Genomic DNA, 27,614 nt, shown 5'->3' on the forward strand with positions numbered 1-27,614 from the left:
AACAGACTGTACTAGCTCTAACAGTCACTGGCTGAATGCACACTTGTCTACAGAAACACCTTAAATTTTTTGGGAGAAATAAAGGCAAAAATGGTAGTAAAAGGCCTTAGAAATATTAATGCCAAATGTGAGTTGAATGTAAGTTCACATCCAGAGGGTTTGGCTGAAGCTGTGGCAACAACAAAATGAGAAATCAATTATAGTTATTTATAGAAGTTCAATAAGAATATGGTTCTTGTAACAGGACATCACTGAAACGGTGGTTATATTATCAAGGCTGTGACTGGAAGGTCCTATTTAAGAGAGACCTGCATAGATTCTGATATGGCCAGACAGCTTTAAGGAACTAAGATTGGTTTTAGGGAGCCAAGGAAGCCCCTTGGAAAAAAATCAGCCTGGTCCCTTGCTTACAGGCTTCCTCAGAGCCTTACCAGGAGATTAAGGAAGATCATTTCCTGTCAGTCTCAGGAACCACAGGTATTTGGGGGAACTCGAAGAAGAGAGGAAGTAACCCAAGCTAAACAGATTGCAGGTGAGTCTGATGGGAGGTATTTGGCTTGGCTTGCAGTCTCCAAAGGCTGTTAAAGGCTCAATCTGAAATTCCTTATGAGAAGTCCCAGTAAAGCAGATTTAAAAAGAACCTAATGACCAGCTGCTATTCTTACTGCATTTATGTAAATAATTGGGCTTAAAAATAATAATTAAGGCAAGCTTGTTAAAATTGGACTTGTTTTACAAATAGCTTAATCTTGTTTTTGGTGGCAAGGGGTGCTGAAGGGGAGGCGGGCAGGGAGAAGCAAAGGGGAAATGGAGAGAGAATCTCAAGCAGACTCCACATTTTGAATCAAAATCAAGAGTTAGATGCTTAACCAACCATCTGAGCCACCCAGGTGCCCCACAAACAAGTTAATCTGAATTTGGCTACCTTTGTAGAAATGAAGGTTATTTTAGGGGCACCTGGGTGGCTCAATAGGTTAAAGTGGCTGCTGTTGGCTCAAGTCATAATCCTGGAGTCCAGCCCTGCATCAGGGTCCCTGCTGGATGGGCAGCCTGCTTCTCCCTCTCCAGTGCTTGTGTTCTCCTGCTCTCTCCCTCTCTCTCAAATAAATAAAAATCTTTAAAAAAATGAGTATGATTTTAGAGAGAAAAAAATTCTTTCAGTAATTTGTCTTAATGGGTGTTAGATTCTAGTTCTGATTATCTTTGAATGCTGATTGTTTACCTCTAAAACTAGGCTGGACCCTGCATTCTTTTGGTTTCCTTGCATATATGGCTTATTTTCTACCTGACAGATTGCACACTATAGGCCTGACTTTGAAAGCCTACCAGCAGGACGACCTCCTGAAATGAGAACCGCTCTTCAAATGAACTTACCTAATTGCCCTTGTTATAAAATAGAAAAAGATGCTAAGACTATATGCAAATATATCCAAAATAATGGCTCCATAAACGATGGGGGCTCAACTTAGTACTAACAGAATCTCTGCAGTTTGATGCAAGGCAGTTTCATTCCTCAAATCTTGATCTGCACCCCTTTTCAGCAGGAAGTAGTTAGACTGGTCATCACCCCTACCCCCTCAAGAATGAGAAATCCTGAAAAATCAAGGAGTAGTACTGGTTAAGCTCCTATATTGTTGCTGGCACCAGGATACAAGTCACCTCCTGCTGTCTGGTACTAAGGTCACTGTGAAAGAATGGTGTGCAAAGATTAGGCCATAAAGATGTCAAGGGTGGAGAGAGTAGGAGTGCTGACAACACTGACTCCATTTTGAGGACTTCACCTTGTTCCCCCCTCTAGTGCACAGATGGTACCACTTAAGATAATTACCCATGACCTCCCCACCATGTCCCTCACTCCATAAGAGCAGGGGAAAGGTCCAGACAGAGGCTGAGAATAGGGGTAGAGAATAAGAGCATGTTTCAGCCTGGATCATCTGTCCATCAGCCTCTCAGTAAGTTACCCTAGGAATAAAACTGTGACTGGTTTGAAGAAGCTTGCTTCATTTTTGGTTTTATAGTACCTTCTCAGTCTGGAGAATACATTACTGACCCTCTGCCACTTTCTAACACTTAGTATCTTTTAATTTTTAATGGATTCCAAAAGGAATTTTTTCAAGATTTTAGAGAGAGTGCACAAGTGAGCACATGGGGAGTCGGGAGGGGGACAGAGGGAGAGGGAAAGAGAAACTTTTAGTAGACTCTGGGCTGAGTGCAGAGCATGACTCAGGGCTCGATCCCATGACTCTGAGATCATGACTTGAGCTGAAACCAAGAGTCAGGCACTTAACAGACTGTGCCACCCAGTTTACCCCCACAAATGGAATATTTGAGGTACAAATGAGATCCACATCAGGCACATGGCTGGCAGGTGGGGAATGGGAATTTAGGCAGTGAGGATTTCCAGGAAACCTTCCAATTATTGCATACAGCCATGCACAGTTTTCTCCTGAGTAAGGGCACATGAGTTGTCTTTTTATGTCTATTTATACCTCTGGAACCCATACTTCTTTGTTATATGTCAACGAGATAGCTTACAAAGGGCAATGAGAATATCCAGGAGCTAGTCAAAAACACCTACAACTACAGCTGCCATAAAGATGAAGGAAGAAAAAGACTTCACAGGAAAATAAAACATAGAAATATTTTTCAAGGGTGAGACAAAGGTTGATGTTGAAAAGGCTAGTTTTTCCATGTTTGAAGAACTTGTATCACTTACAAATGCATTATAAAGTCCTTCCACTGTGTGTTCTAAACTAGAGCTTGCCAGGTCTCCACAAAAATCCTCAGTTCTCTAATGATATTAATCAGTGTTCCCTGAAAAGAGTTGTTTCTTGGTCAATTTTGGATTCTTTTTAATTGGTTAAATAAATTTCAATCTTTCTCAAGCCTGATGAGCACCATGCATGTGCAAGAGGTGGAGATAGCAAGCACCTCTCTAAATTGTTAATCATAAATTCTTCTGTTCTAGAATTTCACTTTCCTCTTTTGGGGGATAGGTAGAGTCTTAAGGAGTCAAAGTGGAGATGTATGAAGTAGAGAAGAAAGAGGACACCATTCCAATCCACATTCATGCAACTTACACAAATACCCCAGCTAATAAGCCTAAAAATTAAAATGAAGAAAATAAATTTAATGCATGAAAATATCACTTAAAAATGTGGTGCTGAGAGTTTATAAGTTTGTTAATCATGTTTATATCTGCCTAGAGGTCAAGGCCTCTGACAATGTAGATAATTTCTGAGTGACCAGAAAAACGTTATCTTTGAAACTGTCATATTTTAGGCACACAAGGTAAACATTCTAGGCACCTAGTTTGGAATCTATCTTCAGAAAGTCAGCTAATAACTTGGCAGGGGGAGGTAAGAAAGTGTACAGATACCCAGTAAGACAGCATTCGGCTATGGAAAATATATTCTTAAAGATTTCTAAGGAAACTGTGACTTTTGGCTAGTAAAAGTCTGTAGGTAAAAATACAACACCACCACCACCAAAAGACAAACAAAAAACCTCAAAGACCTCTGGGGCAAATTTAAAATTTATATCACGTTCTTGACCTGAGAAGAAATGAAAAGTATTTCTCTTCCTCCTGCATACTATAAAAATGTCGATTCAGCCCCCAACTTGTAATTCCTGAGGTTAAAATAACTGGTACTTAATATCTCATCTGGGTTTCTTTTCCTTATAACGTCAATCACTTCCCTACTCACAATATCATTTTAAAGCTGGAGAATCATAAACTGGGTCTGACAACCATCATATGGTTCATTTTGGTAAAAACTAGAAATGTGAATAAAGCAGTCCAATTCTGTCCAAGCAGACTGGCTGTTCACCCAGGAAAGGAACTCTATTTAACAATATGTTACCATTTCAGACAATTTTGAGGCACAGAAATGAAGAAAAACAATATGGCAACACTAAAGATTATGTGCTATCAAAATTATATTAACACAGCTTAGTGTTGCATATAGATTTTTAACTGCATAATACTGATCTGTGTGTGTGTGTGTGTGTGTGTGTGTGGTGGGCACATAATGTTATCTAAGTTTCAGGTGTACAACTTAGTGAGGTGACAAGTTTACATATGATGTTACGCTCACCACAAGTATAGCTACCATCAGTCTCATGACATTGCTATTACAATATCATTGATGGTATTCCTTATGTTCTCCTTTTTATTCCCAAGACTTACTCATTCCATAACTGGAAGTCTGTGTCCCCCCGCCCCCCGTCACTTCCCTTCTCTCTGGCAATCATCAGTTTTCCGTATTTATATTCTGATTCTGCTGTTTATTCTTTTTTAATATTCTGTTCATTAGTGGAATCATAAGTCAAACTGAGAAAGAGTTATTTCACTTAACACCCTCCAGGTCCATCCATGTTGTCACAAATGGCAAGATCTTTCTTTCATAGCTAAAGTAATATTTCACTGTATGTATGTGTGTGGGATAGATAGATAGGTAGGTAGGTAGGTAGGCAGGCAGGCAGGTAGATAGATAGATAGATAGATAGATAGATAGATAGATAGATAGATACCACCTCTTTATCTATTGATGGACACTTGGGTTGCTTCCATGTCTTGGCTATTGCAGATAATGTTGCAATAAACATAGAGGTGTATATATCTTTTCAAATTAGTGTTTTCCTTTTCCTCGAGTAATTACCCAATAATGGAATTATCAGATCCTATGTTATTCCTACTTTTAACTTTTTGAGGAACCTCCATACTATTTTCCACAGGGGCTATACCAGTTTGCATTAGCACTAGCAGTGCAGGAGGGTTCCTTTTTAGCCATATCCTTGCCAACACTTCTTTTTTCTTGCATTTGACTTTAGCCATTCTGACAGGTGTGTAGTGATATCTCATTGTAGTTTTGGTTTTGACTTCCCTCAAAATTATTGATATTGAGCATCTTTCCATGTCCTTGTTGGCCATCTGTAGGTCTTCTCTGGAGAAATGTCTATTCAGATGTTTTGCCCATTTTTAATGGGATTATTTTTGGTACTGTAGGAGTTCTTTATATATCTTGGATATTAACTTTATATATCTTGTTGGATATGTCATTTGCAAATATCTTCTCCCATTCAGTAGGTTGTCTTTTTGCTTTGTTGATGGTTTCCTTCATTGTGCAAAACTTTCCATTTCAACGTAGTCCCAATAGTTTATTTTTACTTTTGTTTTCCTTGTCTTAGGAGACATACCTAGAAAAAATGTTACTATGGTTGATGTCAGAGAAATTATTGCCTGTGCCTCTATAGATTTTTATGGTTTCAGGTTTCACATTTAGGTCTTTAATTCATTTTGAGTTCATTTTTGTGTAGGGTATTAGGAAACAGTCCATTTTCCTGGTTTTAAATGTAGCTGTTCAGTTTTCCCAGGATCATTTATTAAAAAGACTATCTTTTCCCCATTGTATATTCTTTCCTCCTTTGTCATAGATTGACCATATTAATGGGGGTTTATTTCTGGGATCTCTAACCTTTTCCACTGATCTATGTGTCAGTCTTTGCATCAGTACCATACAGTTTTGACTACTACAGCTTTGTAGTATATCTTGAAATCTGAAATTCTGGTACCTCCAGCTTGTTCTTTTTTTTTTTAAGATTTTATTTTTTTATTTATTTAATAGAAAGTGAGAGAGAGAGAGAGAGAGAGAGAGAGAATATGAGTGGGTAAAGGGGCAGGGGAGAGAGAGAAGCCAACTCCCTGCTGAGCAGGGAGCCTGATGTGAGGCTCGATCCCAGGACCCTGGGATCATGACCTGAACTGAACACAGATGCTTAACTGACTGAGCCACCCAAGTGCCCCTAGCTTTTTTTTCTTTTCTTTTTTTTTTATCAGCATTGCTTTGGCTACTGTGGTTCTATATAAATTATAGGATTATTCTAATTTTAAGAAAAATGCTGCTGATATTTTGATAGGGATTGCATTGAATCTGTAGATTGCTTTGGGTAACAGGACACTTTGACAATATTCTGATCCATGAGGATGGAATAACTTTCCATTTGTTTGTGTTATCTTCAAATTCTTTCATCAGTGTTTTCTTGTTTTCAGAGTACAGGTCTTTGACCTCTTTGGTTAAGTTAATTCCTAGGTATTTTATTCTTTTTGGTGAAATTTTAAGTTCTGTATTCTTAATTTCTCTTTCTGTGATGTTGTTGTTAGTGTATAGAAACACTACCAATTCCTGGGTATCAATTTTGAATCTTGCAACTTTAGTGAATTCATTTATTTTAGTAGGGTTTTTTTTTGGCGGAATATTTAGGTTTGTCTATGTATAATATCATGTCATCTACAAATAGTGACAGTTGAACTTCTTTACCAATATGGATGCCTCTTATTTCTTGTCTGACTGCTGTGACTAGTACTATGATGAATAAAAGTAGCAAAGAGTGGACCATTCTTGTGTTGTTTCTGATCTTAGGGGAAAAGCTCTGTTTTTCATCATTTGAGGATTATCTGTGTGTTTTTCATTTATGGCCTTTATTATGTTTGGGTTTAGAAGAAACATACTTCTTTTGTTGAGAGTTTTTTCATGAATGGAATCTTGTCAAATACTTTTTATGCAGCTATTGAGATGATTATATTATTTATCTTTTGCCTTGTTAGAATAATGATATTTTAAAAATCCAGATGAAATTCTACTCTAATCTACTATGGATTTTGTTTTTTAACATTTTATTAGGAAATAACATCAAGATTACAGAAAAATTCCAGGGATGCCTGGGTAGCTCAGCAGTTGAGCATCTGCCTTTGGCTCAGGGCATTTTCCTGGAGTCCAGGGATGGAGTCCCACATCGGGCTCCCTGCATGGAGCCTGCTTCTTCCTCTGCCTATGTCTCTGCCTCTCTCTGTGTGTCTCTCAAGAATAAATAAATAAAATCTTAAAAAAAAAAAAAAAGATGATAGGGCAGCCCAGGTGGCTCAGTGGTTTAGCACTGCCTTCGGTCCAGGGCCTGATCCTGGAGATCCGGGATCAAGTCCCACGTCAGGCTCCCTGCATGGAGCCTGCTTCTCCCTCTGCCTGTGTCTCTGCCTCTCTCTCTTTCTCTGTGACTCTCATGAATAAATAAATAAAAATCTTTTAAAAAAAAAGATACTGTTAAAAAAAAAAAAAGATGATAGAAAAATTCCAAGAGTAGTACAATGGAAAGAACTCTCATATATCCTTTACCCAGATTCACCAGTTGTTAACTTTACCCTATTTGCCTTATCATTCTCTCAATCTTTCTCTCTATATAGATATTCATATATCTGTGTATATATATACATATGTATGTATACATGCACCAATGTGTGTACACATGTGCATATACATGTATATATACATATATTTTCTCTTTTCTAAAATATTGGGAGTAAGCATCATACATTATATCCCTTTCCCCTAAAACATCAATGTATATCTCCTAAGAACAGGAAAAATTAAGAACTTCAAGAACTTTAACATTAATAGGGTAATTTTATTAAAAAGCTAAGCCTATACCTATTATATGTTCTAGCCATTCCACTCATAGGTATTTATCCAAGATAAATGAACATATATCTATACAAAGAGACATACACAAAGGTTCACAGCAGCCTTAATTAGAATTCCAAAATTGAAAACAAATGCTTATATCTAATCTACCACCTATATTCCAATTTTATCAGTTGACCCCGTGTCTATCATAGCACATTTTCCCTCCAGTACAGGATGCAGCCCAGGATCCCTTATTGCATTTATTTTTCATATCACCTTATCCTCCCATAATCTACAATAGTTATTCAGCTTCTCTTTGTCTTTTGGGACACTGGTATTTTAAATAAGAAAAGAACCTCCCCGGTTTTTTAATGGAATGATCATAATCTTGGGTTTATCTGATGTTTCCTCATGATAAAGTCGAGCATATACATTCCCAGTCACAGTATTATTTATGTGATGTTGTGTCTGATACATGATGTCCTTCTGTTCTTCACTGGTGGTACTCATTCTGACCAGCCAGTCAATGTTGTTGTCTGGTTTCTCTACTGGACAGTTACTATTTTTCCATTGCTATTTTTTAATTCCAGTGCAATCAATGTAGTGTCATGTTAGTTTCAGGTAACCTAGAAGAAATAAATTCCTAGAAACATACAACCTCCCAGAACTGAATCAGGAAGAAACAGAAAATCTGAACAGACTGATTACCAGCAAGGAAATTGAACACCAACCAAAGTCTAAAACCAGAAGGCTTCACAAAGGTGAATTCTATCAAATATTAAAGAAGAGCTAATACCTATTCTCAATATTCCAAAAAGTAGAAGAGGAAGAAAAGCTTTTCTTCCGTATTCATTCTATGAGACCAGCATTACTCTGATACCAAAACCAGATAAAGACACTACAAAAAAGAACTATAGGTCAGTATACCCAATGAACGTAGATGCAAATATCTGCTAGTCTACTATTTGATCTAGTGTATCTTTATTTTGTTACTGAGTTATTCATCTCCAGTTGTTTTCTATCTCTGTTGAGGGTCTCTGTAGGACCCTCCATTCATTTCTCTAGTCCAGTGGATACCTTTATGACCATTACTTTAAATTCCTTAGCCATATTACTTATCTCTGTTTCATTTAGCTCTCTTACTGTGATTTTGTCCTACCCATTTGGGACATACTCCTCTGTCTTCTCATTTTGTCTAAGTTTCTGTGTCTATTTCTATGTACTAGGAGACAGTCATAGCTCTTGATCTTGAAAGTAGTTGCCTTATGAAGAATAGGTCCTGTGGTGCCCTATAGTACAATATCCCCTATTCACCAGAATCTTAAACTTCAGGGATGTCTCCTGTGTGTGTTGAGTGTGCCCTATTGTTTGGCTAGGCTGCTTTTGCCTTCAGACCAGTTGTCTGCAGTTGCTCTCTTTGTTGCGGCAGGATTTGGCCCCTGTGTTGTTAATGGGCTAGTCTGGGACTGCCGTGGGGATGAGCTGGGTAAGACCATCTATTCACCAGAGATGCATTAGTATCGGACTGCAGGGCATTCTCCCTGCATCGTCCACTGAGAAGCTGTTGGTGGGTGGGGCCCAAAGTCAGACCATATGTCTGCCCCCAGGTTACTGCTGGAGCTGCAGTAGAACTGGTGTGTGTGGTTATCTTACCCTCTCCCAGGGGCAGGAGTCACCCCAGAGTGACCCCCCTTCCTGGGGATGCCTGCACATTTCCAGGCTTGTGGCACCATTCTGGATGCATTCTTGCTGAAGGCTGGTTGGAGGGGATGGGGTGTATAGCGTCAGCAAGCTTTGCCCCAATTTGCTGCGGAAGGAGATCTGGTGCTGCTTTAGAGAACTCCTGCCAAGGCCTGGTTGAAGGAGGCAGTCTGCAGAAAAGTATAGGGGTGGGGGAAAAGGGGGCAGGGCTGGGAAGGTGGCAGATGGTTAGCAAACTACATGGAGAGTGTTAGCACTGTGCTGATTGCTACACATGTCCATGTAGGCTAGGGGGTGGGGGAGGGAAATGGTGCCTGCTAGCTCTTTTGTTCTTGGAGAAGTCTCCTAAAGAACCCTGCCCTTCCAGCATATATTCTGAGATAATAAACAAAACTCCTTTCCCTATACCCCAGGTTTTTAAAACTGCTGCTTCTATTCTGTATCTCAGTGGGGCTGTTATGCTATCTCTTTATGAGTGGGAACTCAAGTTTCCTGTGGCCCTCTAGCTCTCCCAGAGCTGAGCCAATGATTTTTTGAAGTTCTAGGTGTTAAGCTCCACTGATTGTAAAAACTGGTAATGTTAATCTCCTCTAGTTTTCAAAGCTAAATATTATAAGGATTTGTCTTCCCAGTGCAGGTCCTGGGAAGGTGCCCAGTGTGGGGTCTGCTTCTCTCCCTTCTCCGTACTTGTAGTGGCCCTCCCATGGACAGTTCCATAGGTCAGCCTGGTTCCTGACTGCTTCTCTGCCCTTCCTACCATTTTTGACATGGCCCCTTTATATTTAGCCATAGAGATTCTGTTCTACCAGTCTTTGGGTCATTTTCTGGATTATTTACACTAATGTAGGTGTTATGTAGGTATTTCCATGGGATGAGGTGAACTTAGGGTCCTCTTCTGCCACCTGCACATCTTATACCTTTCTATTGCTAACTCTGAGACTCTGGGCAGGTACTTTAACACCAGCAAATATCCTTGGCCCTATTAAAACGTACCCCTAGTTTAACATCCATTAATGATTGTTATCCTAATCTTTACTATGATGGTTACAAAGTGATGGCTTTTCCCACTCCATCACTATCTCCACATTTACCAGTCAGAACTTCTCATTATCCTGGAAGCAAGAGTCTACCCACTAGGGATGGAATTTTGTCCCTTTCCAAATTTATACATTGAAGCCAGAACCCCCAGTGTGGTTATATTTGGAGATGGGGACTCTAAGGAAGTAATCAAAGTTAAATAAGATCATAAGGTAGGAGGACTCTGATCCAACAGATTTAATGTCCTTCTAAGAACAGATGCCTCAGAGTTCTCTCCACAGAACACAAAGGACACAGAGATGGTGGCTGCCTTCAAACCAAGAGAAGAGGCCCTGGAAACCTACTCTACCACGACCTGGATCTTGGACCTCCCAGCATCTAGAACTGTGAAAGAAAAAAAAATGTCTGTTGTTTTAAACTACCCACTCTATGGTATTTAATATACCATCCTTCCCCCCATTTATTTACCTATTTTCTACTTTTTATAATCATGAACTCACTGATTCCCAATTTTAATGGTTCATAATTCATTTTTTCCCTTAATTATATGATGTTTGTCCAAGACTTGGCCATTGGGAAACCATTAAAGTTTGTTTCTTTGTCCTCCTAAACTGCACTTTTCTTTTTATACCAGAAAGTAAGGAAGTCTTAAAAAAAAAAAAAAAAAAAAAAAAAAGGAATGTTCCAACTGTCTTTATATCTTCTTGCCTAAGCCTTAGAACCTGCTATTTCTCTGCATCAGTGGAGCAGCCAGCACCACAGTTCTGCTCTCTAGTTGGCCAGTGCTACGGGGATATCTGCTTGTAGTCTCCTTTAGGAGAAAGAACTAGGAAACATACAAGTGCACATACACGTACTTTAGAAATCATGAGTCTGACAAAAATTATGAGTTGTTAGAAATTTCTCTACTTCCAATCTACCCCCCATTGACCTGTCCCAATCAATGTCCATATTTCCCTTCTTCCACAGTGAGAACCCTGGCTTCTAATCCCATTTACTCAATCCTCCAGTGTGCCTCCAGTGTACCTAAAATCCTCAGAATGGTTTTACCACACCACTCCAAAAAATAATCAGACCAACTGAAAATTCAGGATTTGTCTGACGTTCCTTACCTCTTCCCACACCTTCTAAATACTGTCTCCCCCATTACTTGCATCAGTTGCATTTTTCCTTTGGTGTGATGATGTTTTCATTTGAAACACAGTTGAGTTCATTTGCTTCAGTTTTCTCTCTTTCCTTACTGACTTTTCTCCAGTCCTTACTGATTTTCAAATATGTAAAATATGAGCATACTTCCCCAACCCAACTAAGTTAAAAGATAAATTCAGAAGTGTCACACCATCTATCTTCTTCTCCCACCCAACCCTTCTAGAAACCAACTTCATGGTTTACTGGCTCATCTGGCCCTCACTTGTTTTTGTAAAGATAAGGAGACATAGGTATGCTTTATTTCCCTTTCATTCTCACAGAGACTGGCATACTAAATATATTGTGCACTTTGATTTCCAGGAGATACCAATAAATGAGAAAAGCATTCAATACAATTTTTCAAGGAGACAGAATTTTCATTAATTTGATCTTTTTCTCTACCTCATCATGTCTGCATGTATCTTTATTATTTCCTTCCTTGTCTTTTTTTGCATTGGCTTTGTGATTCTTTTCCAACTTTCTGAGTTGGGAATTGATTTTTTTTATTCTCTTTGGTTTGCCAAATTTTTAGCCATCCCTTTATTTTTAGGCTTTGTGAAGGACTGTTTATGTGTCTCTTATATAAAAATATAGAGTTGGGGTTTGCTTTATGAGCCAATTTGAAAAGTTCTTTGGTGAGTTAAACCCATTTGCATTTAGTGACACGACTGATATTTGATATAATACAGAAATTACTCTGGGTTTTAATTATACATAAACTGTTTACTGTATTTCTTTAGTTTTTCCTTTAAAAAATATTCCGTGTGCTGAGAAAGTTTTTCCCATTATCCTGTATTTAACTTTTTATGCCTTCTTAGGCTTTTTTTCTTATTTAACAGTATTAGATCTGTCAGCTTTACATTGTATCTTTTGAATCCATCTACTAGGTATACAATAAGCCATGATCTTATTCTACTTCCCCTTTTCTTTACTTCTAAAAATATATAGAGATTTTATTTATTCATGAGAGACACACAGAGAGAGGCAGAGACACAGGCAGAGGGAGAAGCAGGATCACCACAGGGAGCCTGATGCCAGACTCCATCCCAGCACTCTGGGATCATGACGTGAGCCAAAGGCAGATGCTCAACCACTGGGCCACCCAAATGCTCCTCTTTCCATTTTTTAAAGTTGCATACTTCCTGCTTTGTCAAAACATATTACATTTATATACTATTCCTCTACCACCTCCCCGACCCTGTTTTTGCTTTACAGTTAAATCTATGTCATGTTCACCATCAGTCCTCTTGCCCAAATTTCATCTGTCTTGTTTGCATGAAGTTCTCTAATATATTCCCCAAGAAGGATGCATGCACATACTAGTCTTTTATTTCATGCTCATTCATTTTCCATAGCCTTGATACTTAAGAGAATCATAGCTACATATAAAATTTGGGATTCAGTTTTTTGAGTTTAACACATTCCTCTATTGTTTCCATACTTGTATTATTCTGAGAAGTCTGATGCGAGTCTTACTTTCTTGCTCTATAGGTTATTCCATCATTTTGCCTCAAGACTCCGAGGAAGTTATCATCAAAATATAGTAGTTTTACCCAGCTATGTGAGGTTGAAGATCCCAAGTCAATTTTCCATGGCACCCACTAGGTAGGACCTTTCAACATACACATTAAAGTCCTCTTTTATTTCTGGTAACTTAAGTTTTATTTCTGTTCTTTTGCTTTTTCTTCAATCAGGGACTCCAATTATGCATGTGTTGGACTTCATTGCCTCTTCATTTTAACCACTTTTTTTTCTAACCTTTTTAACTACTTGACCCCATTTTCTGGATTGCTTTCCTAATTTTCAGCCATGTCCCTTATTAAATTTTTATTTGAATTTATTTACTTTAGGGTGTTTATTCATAACTCCAGATATGCATTTTCCTTTTTCTTTCTTGTTCTAGTTTCACTTTTTCCCTTTATTGGCCACTTTCTTTTTCCATTTTTTGAATTTTTTTTCTTAACTAGACTCTATGCCCAATGGAGCCCAAAGTGGGCTTGAGTTCATGACCCTGAGATCAAGATCTGAGCTGAGATCAAGAGTTAGACACTTGACCAACTGAGCCATGCAGGTGCCCCTCCATTTTTGAATTTCCTATCTGCCTCTAACTCTTGCAATTATTCAGCCTCATGACTTAGGAGTAGTCAAAGTTCATGTGATCAAGAATGATGTCAGAATCTTGCAAAGAAAAGGAGACAAGTTCAAACTAAAAAACACATTTATGACCTTATTGGTCAATTAGGTATTATTGCTGCTAAATATGAAGAAAATGTGGCAAAACTTTTAATGTAGATTACTGAAGATTGATATACAAATGAACCAAGTGTAGTGGTTACAAATGTAATAATGCTATACAAGATGTTATTATAAAAGACCCTGTTTTTGAAGGTGATTGTGCTCTGCTTAGATGTTCACAGTTATGTCTGGGGTTCACTGATCTGGAATCAGTGTCTGGATAAGTTGATTTATAGTTTTTATCAAATTTGGAAAATATTCCTTTAAATGTTTTGGGATTGAGTCCCACAGTGGGCTCTCTGCTCAGCAGGGAATCTGCTTCTCCTTCTCTCTCTGCCTTTCCCCCTACTCATGCTCTCTCTCATACTCTTTCCCTCAAATAAATAAATAAAATCTAAAAAAAAATCCCATCCAATAGATTTTTCACCTCAGACAACATAGAGCAGTTCAGTTTTGCTACACCTTCCATGTTCCTTTTTTGAATAAATGGAAGAATTATTAAGCTATAACTAACAGAGCTGGTAATTAAAATAACTAGTTAACACTGCCATTTCTGGGGCAATTTCAATCAACTAATTTTTCTTATTATGGGTTCATTTTCCTGTTGCTTTGCATGTCTGGTAACTTTTGACTGAATGCCAAACATTGTGAATCTTTTTTGGGTTATGGATATTTTTGTATTTCTAGAAATCTTGAGCTTTGTTCTTGGATGCAGACTAGTTACTTGCAAACAATTTGTTCTTTTGGGTTCTTTTAAGATTCCTTAGGCAGGACTGGATCAGTACTTACTTAGTCCAGCCTTAGCTGTTTCCCACTATTAAAGCAAAACACTTCTATATGCTCTACCCACTTATGAATCCAGGATTTCCCAGTCTGGTTAGTGAGAACAGGTACTATACTCAGCCCTGTGTGTTGGCCACCATCCCCTCTCATCATTTTGGCTGGTTCTCTCCCTAGCCTCCAGTAGTTTCCTCATGCATATGTGTACCAATCAATACTTTACTGAATACTTGAAGGGAACCCCCCACAGATCTCCAGTGTTCCCCTTCTATGCAGCTCTCCCTCTCTGGTGCTCTGTCTTATAAACTAATGGCCTCAGTCACTCCAGGATCTTGGTGTCATCTCTTCAACTCAAGGTTTGGCCAGGTTCAACCTAGGCTCCCCTTCCTCAGCAGCTATTTACATGTTCTTAAGGCAATTAGCTAAGGCTGTCATAGAACCTACTTCCTATGTTTCATATGTCTCATGGGTCATTGTCCTTTGTTCCCTAATGTCCAATCTCTTGTCTTAAAAACCCTCATTTCATGTATTTTGTCCTTTTGGGGGAGTTGTTTCAGATGTGAGGGTAAATCTATTTCCTGTTGGAAAATCTTGGCTAGAAGCAGAAGTACCAATCATAGTTTCTGAATACGAATACATGTAGAATCTAAAGCCACCCTAGGATGAGAAGGACTCCTTACCTTATTAATGTATCATCATCCACGATGACCAACCATGCTATTTTGTCATGGCTGTGATTCAAAAATTTTTCCAAAATGGCAAATGTCTTTCCACAGTGACCTAGGAAAGGCAAGAAGAAAACTTACAGTGAAATATTTTCTTTAAAATACATATATAACTCATTTTAGGGGAACCTAAGTGGTACAGGTGGTTAAGCATCTGACTTTTAGTTTCGGCTCAGGTCACGATCTCAGGGTCATGAGATTGAGCTCCACACTGGGCTCTGCACTCGGTGGGGAAACTAAGTTTCTCTCTCTCCCTCTGCCCTTCCCCACCACATTATCCCTTTCTCTCTAAAATAAATAAATAAATCTTTTTTTTTAAGTTAAAAAAATACATACTTAATTCATTTTAAAACATTTTAAAGTTTTAAAAGTAAAACCTTATGTGCGTCATGACACATGCACAAGTAGAAATTTTTAAAATTATCCTTTTACAATTTTTATAGACATAGTGAAGGGGTGGGGACTTAAGAGATCATGAAGTCTAAGCCATTTATTTCACACATGGGGAAACGGGAGGCCCAGAGAGAGAAAGGAGGTCACTTAGATAATCTGAGGTAGAACTAGGACTAGTATCTTCACTCCAAAGTTCTAAGTCTCATAGAAATTACAGAAGCTTGGCACCTTTCCTTAGATATTCTTACTCTGAAAGAACTGCTAGGACCCCAAGCACACATTAATAGGGTAACAGAACAGTAGTACAAAAGGAGGAGATTATACCTTCATTCATTTACTTTGTAAACACTTACTATTAATTTCCCATATGCCAGATATCCTGGCAAGTTCTGCTCTCAAAGCACAGTGTTCTTGGTGGCCAAGAGTTACAGCTCTTTGGATGCCAACAGATAAAGGTCAGTGCTTTAATGGAAGATGCTGGGGCCCAAGATAAGAATACAATGCTTGGAAATAGTACTCAAATCAATAAATAGTAATATACCCCTGATTTCAACAAGATATTTGCTGACACAATAGAGAACAAGCTAATATTAAACCACTCAATTTGACCTTTATTTTCATTTTTCTTGATCTCTTTATGAATTTTTAACCATTATTTGAAAGCCATCTCAAACTCCATTTGGAACAAGGTAGAATATAAATAGCAATAATAATATTAGACAAAACACCAATTAAGAAATCAAATGAGGAATACATGAATGAATGATTTTTAAAGGCAACCTAAATTGAAATCTAAAAAGCAAACTTGGGACACCTGGGTAGCTCAGCTGTTGAGGGTCTGCCTTTGGCTCAGGTCGTGATCTCAGGGTTCTGGGATCAAGTCCCACATCAGCCTCCCACAAGGAGCCTGCCTCTCCCTCTGCCTATGTCTCTGCCTTCTCTCTCTCTGTGTCTCTCATAAATAAAATCTATAAAAAAAATAAAAAGCAAACAATAAAAAAACCTCAATCTAAAATCATTTTTCCAAAGCAAAAGCAACAGACAGACTCAGTAATATATTTAACCTTGTCAGCAGAATTGATAACTACAGGAATGCATATCTAATTCTACATTGTACATTATCAATCAAGGCCTTATGAGAAATGTGACCATGAATCAATCCAGATAAACTACTCGAGAGAACAAGACAATCAACTTACTACTTCTTTTTCTATTCATAAAAGAGTATGGGGAACCAGAAAACTAAAGAAAATAATGTGGTGGGAATACTAGAAAAAAATTAAGATAAAAAGCATCTGAAAGTGAAGTGGCCAAATTTCTAGTTTGTTTGTTTTTTTTAAAGATTTTTATTTATTTATTCATGAGAGACACAGAGAGAGAGGCAGAGACACAGGCAGAGGGAGAAGCAGGCTCCATGCAGGGAGCCCGATGTGGGACTTGATCCTGGGGCTCCAGGATCATGCCCTGGGCCGAAGGCAGACACTAAACCGCTGAGCCACCCGGGCTGCCTAAAGTGGCCAAATTTCTACTTCCATTTTTTTTATTTTTATTTTTTTAAGATTTTATTTATTTATTCATGAGAGACACAGACAGAGGCAGAGACATAGGCAGAAGGAGAAGCAAGCTCCCTGTGGGGAGCCTGATGCAGGACTCGATCCCAAGACTCTGGGATCACAACCTGAGCCAAAGGCACTCAACCACTGAGCCACCCAGGTGCCCCTACTTCCATTTTTTTTTTAAATAAAAAATGTTTTAATTAGAAAACCTGCAATCTGAAGAGAAAAATAGGTAATTACCATCAATTACTAATTAAAATGTTAACAAAATACATGAATATCATGGAGCTTATGTCACACATAACCATGTAGAATGTGGGTAAGTGCTACTTGAGAGGTAGGTACAAAATGTGAGACCATAAGCTTCATGAGGATAGACACCATAGGCTTCATTCCTATCTTCCCTACTTCCAGGGCTTTGGCAGCTGGCAAACAGCAGTCACAGAACAATCCTGGCCGGGTAAACTACTAAAATTAAATGAGGACAACTTTTGTGTGGGAAGATAATATTAACTTTGGACACTCCATTATGGTCATAATGAATCATTAAGGTATAAAAGGATCCATTAAATAATCCTAATTGTCATGTGCTTGGTCATATCAATATGGCCTAAGAACTTAGAATCTTTTCTTAGTACTTATAAAGCAGCTCTTAATCCAAGAGAATTGGTCCAAATCCATGGGTAAAGATGTTGGGGAGGGGAGGAAGTGAAACTTACATAAGGCAAAAATCATAGTATTTATAATACATTTCATTTGTATCCTTATTTACTACATTTCAGAATAGACATTCTGAGTAAGAGTAGTATGAATTAAGGACTCACCTCTATCTGTATTGGGAATCCCCAGATCTACTGTAGGAATGGAACTTTCTACATGATCACTGTAGTATTCAATGAGACTTGCCTGGCCTGCCCAGGTCTGCTTTACAATGGGAACTGAAAAAATGAGAGGAGTGACAGTCACTGACATAATCATGCAGGGAGGCTTAGCATTCTGAAGGGCAGCATAATCACCTATAAAGGAAGAGAACCATTATTTGTTCTTCTCCAGGTGTTTTCACCTGCTAGCTTTTCCTACCCTAAGAAATGTCAGGCTGTTAGTTGATGACAGCACATGAGTGGGACCAACCCTCTTCTTGAGCCATTTTCAGTATACGTTAGAGCCCAACACTTTCCATTCCTGGTGATTCCTCATTCCACGTCCATGTAATGATACATTTTCTAGTCTGTTTATACTGTTGTGCTTAATTTTCCTCTCCCCCCGCCCCCATGGGCTATTGCATTTAAAATTCACTACTGGATTTTTAAAATGCTTCTTAGAGGAGTGGGGAATATAATTAGTTCTAAGGAATGTTCTGTGTTTCTGGCTGAGACACAAATTTACCTCCCATACAATAGGTGTAGGGAGCTTCTCAAACTACACACGTCCGCACTCAATGATTCCAACAGAACCACACAATCCTATCCAGGGCATGACCCTGAGACCCACTGCATATTCTTGTGCTGCACTTCTGAAAAATGTGGAAGAAGAAAGACTGATAACCATTGCAGATTTTTTACCTCTACCATTAAGAGATAAATTGTTTTAATAAAAGAAACACAAACAACAGAAAACTTCCCCGGTTTTCTGTAATTTAAAGCTATCTTTAAGCATCTCCAGTCTCCACACTTGATCAGAACTCTGCCTGACTACTCTTTGATATTAATTCACCTTACCAAATATCTGCATAATTATTTCTCATATACTTTTTTTAAGCCACTCTCTGTGCATCTCTAAATTTTAAAAAGAGGTTTCTGCTGTTTTAATAGAAAAAAAATTGATCAGCCCTGGCAATTTAAGAATCTGAGTAGAGATTCAGAACACAAGTGAACTAGATCTTCAGGTCAGTATTTAGAGATTTTATCAGATCCTTCATCTTTTTCCTTTTCCTCCAGCCCAAATAAAAACATATACAAAAACTCCCAATGCAATATTACCTCTAAGTGTTTGGCTATGCAAGCCAACAAACTCAGTCAAACTCAGCCTTTGTCTATAAAATACAAAAGTGCACCATTTTATCTATTATTCACTAGCTTTTAAGAAAGACCCATGAATTCTGGACATTTGTTATAATCTAAATTACCTATTTTAACGCACTAAACTTTTAGACCTTAAGACGTACTTCTGCAATCATAAAAAAGCAGAGATTTCTTCATGTCAAAATGGATAAAGGTGCATAAATAACAGATAAGGCTGCTGGGGGAAGGGCAGAAAAAAGAAAAAAAAATAATATACTTTCATGTCGTAGCACAATGAAAATCTTCACCTTGGCACTGCAGTGGCAGTTCGTTTTGCATATAACACGCAGGAGGACTTACCCCTGAAAGGGCTCCCTGCAGCTTGCTGCCACTAATTCACTCTTGGGTAAAATGTCCTCCCTTGCATGATGCTGGCAGAAGCTGTGAGGAAATGTCAAGAATCTTCTTCAGTCCCCAGCACTCAGCCATGCAACCTGTGCAAACGTCTGCTTTTACTGTCCTCAGCCTTTAGCCTCCAGTTTCTGTTTGCTCTAATAGCTTTATTAAGCAGGGGAGATGTTTCTTCTTGGCTGATTTAAATGACATTAAAATCAAGTTGTGAGTGAGTTCTTTGCCGTACCTAACTATTTGCTTTCAGTTTTCGTTTGAAACAGCTGAAACGGAAGTTTCCCTCAAGGTAAGAATTACTGTGCACCTCGCTCCCCACACCTGGCCCAGTGTCTGGGATGTAATAAGTGCTCAATAAATAGTTGAAGAAGGACTGGCTTTTGTAGAAGTGCTAACAAAAGGCTTAGGGCTATTTTTGGAACTAGTTTAAAGGAAGGTTTTATTCATAAAGGCAATTTGTCATTTGCTACAAGACTGTTGCCACCATTACCAATTGCATAAAAACACACCAGCCATTTTAATAGAGTAAGGTGCTATGATTCTATAATCCCAAAAGCATTCAGCAGTTTTTAATATCTGTACCCTAATTACTGTAATTCCCAAGGCATTTGTCATATCTGCCAGCTATAAAGAATTTAAAGCTAATGCTAAATCTTCTGGGACAGCAGGTAAAGCCTTTATCTTTATCTGAGGTTGACTCAAAATTACCTAAAACTTTTAAAAGACTAGTCTATTTTGCTATTTTATTAACAATGCTTGAATTCTAAGTTGAATTCATTCTATTTATAAAATATTTTATATTGAGGCACCATGTTCCTAAGGATATTAAACTTCGAGAAAATATTTCAATATAGTTACATGATCTATTATCTCATTTTCAATACAGAGAAGCATACTTTCTACCACCTAATAAAACACTAGTGAATGCCTCTTTCAAGAAGGTCTGCCACAAGATAACTTATAATTGGAGCAAAGTAAAACTTGTACTATTAAAAAAAATACCCCACTGCACAGATGGTATAAATCTTCCACATGGCTTTACAGACTTGAAGCAGGAGGAGATGTGTCTCGCTACAAGGCACAGAACACACATTTTCACCCCTGGTGAGTTTACTTGCAAAAATGATTACATATGAAAATGAACTAGACACAAGCACTGTACAGAAACTACCATGCAATCGAATGTGAATAACTCTTGATTTTAAGAAATCTGCTATTTTCAATTGACAAATAGACCTCTAGTCTCTGTATGCATATCAATGACAGAACCCTGGCTGCTCCTCTCTCCACAGGAGAGGGTTAGAGACACACCCTCTGATTTTAAAGATGAGGTATACAGAAGCCTGAAAAGCAACCCTTGGGACTGATCTAAAACAACATTTTTGGGCAATCAGGAATGTCTTTATCTGTTCAACAGCCAGGAGGAGAACTGAATGAGGCAGCACCTGACTCCCTCCCTCTCCTTAATAATTAATCTGATCACATCATTTGACATAGAGTGTAGCCTTCTACCTGGCTGCCTTGTAATCCGTCTCATGTCTGAAATAAGCAGACTGCACCACAGTACCTGTAAGCCTCTCTAACCAAAGAGCACCCAGCTACCACAGACCCCTTTCAATAAATTTGTTCAGATTTGCCTCTTCCAGACAAGATGACTGCCGTAAAGATAACAGGGTATTTTGTTTTTTCAGTCTGAAAGGAATAAAGTGTTCATTTTTAGGTGCTCAGGAAGCTGTGAAAAAGGAACTAAATGCTGAGCAAATAGCAATTTTACCTCTTTAATCAGAGGAGACTGCAGCAGGAGAACATCTCACGACCCACCACCACTTGATGAACAAAACTGTGGCTGCCACAAGATACTTGAGAGACGCACAGGAACGGCATGGCAAAATGGTGCAAAAAAAAATTCTTAACATTTTCTGACAGCTCACGTCACACAGTGGAAAAACACATAACCCAAGAGGAAGTGAACAAGCTGAATATTAAAACTCCAGAGACCTTCTCCTTGCTTAAATATGTTACATGCTATGCCTATTTTGCTTTATATAATACTTTTAAAGTTTCTTTAAAATCCTACTAACTGCTTGCATCTCAAGAGTGTGTTGCTATTTCGATGGTGTCAATATGTATTTCCTTCTTAAGCCAAAAGATAGAATATATTTTTGCTGTGTCCTGAGAATACTTTATTTCATTTAAATCAGAATCCAGACATAAAGCAGTTACATAAGCATTTGTTTCACTGTTAGGCAAAAAAGGTACAAGAGGTAAAATAGTTTAATTTTGGAACTTGCCTTTTTATCAATTCTTCATTGAAAATAAAAAAAGAAAAATGAATTCAATGTATACTTTCCCTTGCCTTGACTGGAGCCTTTAACAGAAGTTCCATCCCTCACTCTCACCCTGGACATGGCCAACATTATAAGGAGCCAGGAGTAAGAGGCATTGCTGGGGGTCCTCTGCTGTACCGAGGGGCAGTGCATCCACAATGCCACCAGATATATAATGAACAGTATAGCCAGCTCTCAGTTTTTCAAAGGTAAAATATACAATCTTATCTTTGGGTTTTTTTCCTTCATTGTCATTTGGCTTAACTTAAAGTGTTTCTACCACAAAGTGTAAGTTTAAGTGTAACTTAAAGTGTTTCTACCACAAAGTATACAGGGAAAGAAAAAAGAAAAAACCCACCCCGGTTCATGTATTCTGCTTGACTATAGCAGTTATATGCTTGGACAGGGGTGGCAGTCTAAATGCCCAGCTAGGTTTATATTTTAGGTCCTCTGTGATTTCAGTTTCTGGCTATTGCCATTCCTACTGAAAATAAAAAGCCTACTTTCCTAACTTCTGGCCAAGTCAAAAGTGACCTTGAGCCTAGCAGAACGTCAACATGAATATCAAATACCATTTATCAAGTGTTAAGATTGTAATACATCCAAGGAGATTACACTACAGGTCTGCTGTGGCAGAAAGAATTTGGGATTTGGAGCCAGAAAACCTGAGTCCTAGTTCACCTACTCCATAGTCTACAAGAACATGGGCCAGCTGTGTCTTGTCCCACACTCGGTTTTCTCTACACTACCAAGGGAACAACATTAATTATCACATCATAAGGAATTGTCAACATGAAGGCAGATAATACAACATATATAAAAAAACACACCAGAAAACGTAAAGAAGATAAGTATAGAAGCAGTCAATACGGTGTTGTCAATTTAACCGATAGGATTACTGGTTAATTTTCTGGACCATCTGGTGGTTAGACTACCTTCCAAAAGGAGGAGAGGAGCCCAGTGGCCTGGCAGGCTCATTTCCATCAAGCAACATGGACATCAAAGTGCCTAAAATCCTGCTGCCCCAGACTATCTTTGCAAACAAACATCCAAGTTTAAAGAGAGCTTGCCACAGAAACCCAACTGTGAAAGCCTCCTAATACCTTTTAATTAAGTCTCAGGCTTCAATGACCCCAGATCCAAATTCACAGCAGCAAATCAATGCATCCAGCTTTGGGAGGTTTGGTTTTAATGTTCCTAACAGGCTCTTAAGATTTGTAATTTTTTACCCACCATTTGCTTCAACGTGGATGGAACTGGAGGGTATTATGCTGAGTGAAGTAAGTCAGTCGGAGAAGGACAAACAGTGTATGTGCTCATTCATTTGGGGAATATAAATAATAGTGAAAGGGAATATAAGGGAAGGGAGAAGAAATGTGTGGGAAATATCAGAAAGGGAGACAGAACATAAAGACTCCTAACTCTGGGAAACAAACTAGCGGTGGTGGAAGGGGAGGAGGGCGGGGGGTGGGGGTGAATGGGTGACGGGCACTGAGGGGGGCACTTGACGGGATGAGCACTGGGTGTTATTCTGTATGTTGGTAAATTGAACACCAATAAAAAATAAATTTATTAAAAAAAAGATTGTAATTTTTAAAGACGTTTGACTCAAAATTCAAATATAAAAGCGTTTCACAGATATCTAAAATGATTATCTCAACATTATGCAAATAAAACAATAAACTAGATCATTCAAAATTACTAAATTAAAATTAGCAAACTTATTTTTCATTTCTGTAGAATTTGAAAAATACAACAGGATTGGTCCCTCATTTTACTGCCTCACCGTCACCTGAATAATGTTTCAAAAGAGAAAATACGACCACCATTCTTAACATCATAAAAACAGTCTCTACTCCCAAGTGCAGCTTCAAGATTATGAAAATAGTCTCTACTCCCAAGTGCAGCTTCAAGATCAAATATATCAATTTGAATACTTCTGCTGGTTGTTAAAAAAAGAAAGTCCCCTCATTCATTTCCTTTGATGCTTTTTTATATGTTAAAAATTGTCCCCAAACACCCTTCCAGATTTTAAAATAAGCAAAAGGATATTAAAACTAGGTCAATTTTGTGAATGATGAAAATTATAACTGCTATATTGATTTCTAATAGTCCTTAGGACTCCTTATATAATGAGTGCATATATTAGGCTGATTTAATAGGACTTGGTACTTTCTGTGACTATTTTAGGTAAACACGAAGGTTTATAGTTATGTACTTTTAAGATACTGTACATCATAACCAGATTTTAATTGATGTCAACATCTAAAACAACCTTCAATCCCAAATCATAATATTATTTTATTTGGAAAATGTTCCCCTTTAAAGTTAATTTGTAAGTATTATATTATCAAAAAATTATATAAATGAATGTCCCCCATAGCTCCAATACCATGAAAACGACAGCTGGTTTAGAAATCTCTTTTACATAAATATCACACTCTTGATGAAATCGACAGTCTTTTCACGGAAAAAAATTAAAATATATGCTAAAATTAGAAAATGCAAAAGACTGTCTAATTTTCAATTTGAGAAAAGTGCAGCTTGAAATAAGGCGAAAAAAGAAAGAAATTATGTCTACTTATATTTAGGATGGGCTTTTTTTTTTTTTACATTATCACCATAACTTAGTAGAATTCTGTAATGACACCAAAAACTTGAATAAAAACATTCATCTGCATGCCAAGATTTCCTTAAGGGACCACTGTGTATAAGCCACCTGTTGCCTTTTCTGCAGTATAATCTACTCATAAGCAAATAGGTATCTTTCAAAGTTCCAATGTGCACATCTGCCATAATGCAAAAAGAAGGATTAGTCTTCAAAGAAAACATCCTTTTTTGGCAGTCTCTCACCTTGAAATCCCTTCTAACATTCTTCATAGAATTCAGAGATGGCACATGGACATAATAGGACACTGTTCTGCAGAATGGATTGTTATTCATACATCGTGTCCAAGATTGTCACAGCTGCGCTTTCCCATTTCCAATTTAAAACACTGCTCTGAACAGTATTCAGAAGGGCTAGGGCCACTCATGTTTTGATACAAACGGTCCCTTCTAATTGATCTTGGTGATTGAAGTGGTACAATGAGGAATACTAACTAAGTAACTGCTTTCATTTCAACAATATATGTATCATGATCCCTTGAGTTCCTATCTGGTTTGTACTTTTTTTAAAAAGGCAGTTGGGATTTTAAAAGGTCAACAGAAATGAGTAACACAAAACATACTTCTATCACCATGAAATTTCTTGCACGTTTTTACTGCAAAAAATATATCCTCTTTCTTCACTGGATTTCCCTAGAAAACAAGAAAACATATATGAGTCTATGTCATATTTACACCCACATCCACACCCATATTAGATCTCACATACTGTAGGGGTGACATTCTCCAATGTCAAGGACATCAAATCTGTTTCCAAGATTAAGTTTTAAGCAAAAACAGGAACTGTTGTTAGGCTTACAAGGCCTCGGACATCAGCCAGACTTGGGCCCAAATCCCAGCCCTGCCCTGTACACACTGTGTCATCCAGACAACATTCTTCAGCTCTTGACTTCAGTCTGCTCATTTAGAAAATGGTCAGAATAACCACCAGTGAAGCTGCTTTTATTACTACATTTTTTTTTAGCACATTATAATTGCCCAGTAAATGTTAGTCACCTTCCCCTCCTCTTCCCAGCTGCTGAAGATTTTGACAAGGGGAGAGAACCAGGGGATGTTTCAGTGTAAAACAGGAGCAGACTCCCTTTTGTGGGGCCAGTCTTACTTTGATGTTGAAAGTATTTCTATGGCTCCTTTATTGTCTACCCAAGTCTAGCCTACAGTAACATTCTATTTTCTGACAAAAATAGGGTTATTTCAAACACTTGGGTGCAGGGAAGGAAGGGCAATTAGGAGCCCTGTGCTGGCCTAGCCCCAGCTGACCACGCACATGAAAGGGGCACACAGCCTGTGGACAGCTATACATGAGGCCACAGACTGCTTCATGGGGTGTTCTGACCCCTTTATCATCTGTCTTGGGCCTCTAATAACATTCCTTCATGACTCAAACATCTAGAGCCAGTTTATAGTGACATCTAACCACAGCTTTGTCACATTACTCAAGACACTAGGAGGTTGACCCCATTAGGGGTCAAGAAGAGCATTAAAGAACAAGTAAGTATCATATCTAGAGAGACAGGCTTTCCCCCTCAGGAACTTAGCAAACATTACAGATTCTCTCCAATTACTGCAGTGTGTTTGTGTGTGTGTGTGTGTGTGTGTGTGTGTGTGTGTGTGTACATATATTCATCTTTGAAAATGCAACCCACAGACTTCTGTATGACTGCCTTGAGAAGAACAGACAATCTTTGAGGGTGATGAATATATTTTCCCTTCTGAGGACGAACTGTTAACAACCTAGTGAGTTTCAGGGGTCTTCAGGCTCATCCTGGGGACTGGACCAAGGTTATGCCATAAGAAGTACATTCATCCTGAAAGTTCTGCTGGACAGTGTCAGATGAGATCAAACCAAGGTCTCCAGCTGAGCAGAGAGGGGCTTGAGGAGAAAGCTTAGATATAACAGGAAATGTCTGAAATCACTCTTCTAGGAAATGAAATAGATATTCCAGTAGACACATGCTGTATCATCAACAAGAGAAATGATTCCAGGCACACTGACTCTAAAGAACTGTGGCAGGCAGCTCTGCACAGACGCTCTGGAGTGAGTCTCTGCCATTGTAGTCCTCACTTCCCCTTCCCCCAGACTCACTGTGTGACCTTGAACAAGCACTTCTCAGTGCCCCTCTCTTCTTGTGTGTAAATAGGGTAATAACAGTGCTTCCCTGATTAGGACTATTATTAGTAGAAATGTGACAAAAACTTCTTACCTGGCACATAAGAAATGTTGAGTTCTTTTCGGTATATACTTAAAGTGCCAGGACAACGTTATGCACAGCAGGTAGATTTTCCTTTGATATGCAAGAAAGTTTTTTTTCTATTACTTACACAAAGTGGTAGAAAAGAATGGAAGGTGGTAGCACAGTAGAAGTCCACAGCATCTGTACAAAACTCAGGCACTGGAGTGAGGGGAGGCCCATCGCCTTTGTCCCAGATGTAGAGGGCAATCTGTCAGGACAGGAGCCAGCAGCAAATGAAAGAACTCACTGCCAATACCACAAGTGTAAGAAGGTACAAAATATCTCAAAGAAAAGCAGATCACATCTTCTATAGGGCATTTAGACAGAAGCATATCAATCTGACGATATTCAACAGATTTTTTTTTACTTATAAAAATAGTAACTTCACATTGATCAATCTAATCTTTCATTAACAAGAATCCATATTCTGACTGCCAAACAATTCCAGAGTTGTCATAAGCAATTTCAGGGAAGCTATTTTAAGGTTTCTAAAGCGTTGCAGTGAAAGATAAAAGAAAATATTACCATGATTTTGGTTTTCTACAGTATAGTACAGTACCTACATACCTTGACTAACTGACTTGCTGAAAACATCTAAAACTGTTGGATAAAATATCTTTAAAATGATTTTAATTGGATTGCTAAAGTGCCACAGAAGTATAGAACTTATGAGGAAGAATATACAAAAGGAAGAGCCTGGGAAAAAGGGCATCAAGGGTAGTTTTACTCAGTAGATGGAAGGTGAACTCTGGTGATGCTGAGTTTCTGATAAGAGTTAAGAAAATAAAGCCTATGATGTACCCAAGGTGAGAGATGTCTAAGAGCAACCCCCACATAAAGCTGGGACTTTGGAGCTAGATAGAGGGGAAAAATCATCTCTAAATTTTCTCTGAGATTTTGTA

The 27,614-nt window shown here is 38.3% G+C and overlaps 1 protein-coding gene across 1 annotated transcript in view; it reads right to left on the reverse strand.

The window, feature by feature from the left end:
* The window catches only part of B3GLCT (beta 3-glucosyltransferase), a 238,226-nt gene that overhangs the window by 141,939 nt on the left and 68,673 nt on the right, over window positions 1-27,614 (reverse strand). The window contains exons 9-12 of the mRNA XM_077868187.1: window positions 26,801-26,920; window positions 25,042-25,111; window positions 17,901-18,014; window positions 15,083-15,182 (exon numbers count right to left, since the gene is read on the reverse strand). Of these exons, the coding sequence (XP_077724313.1) occupies window positions 15,083-15,182; window positions 17,901-18,014; window positions 25,042-25,111; window positions 26,801-26,920 (404 nt within the window). The remainder of the gene's footprint in view (window positions 1-15,082; window positions 15,183-17,900; window positions 18,015-25,041; window positions 25,112-26,800; window positions 26,921-27,614) is intronic.

The sequence above is a fragment of the Canis aureus genome, chromosome 24 (assembly GCF_053574225.1).
Source record: "Canis aureus isolate CA01 chromosome 24, VMU_Caureus_v.1.0, whole genome shotgun sequence".
NCBI lineage: Eukaryota > Metazoa > Chordata > Mammalia > Carnivora > Canidae > Canis > Canis aureus.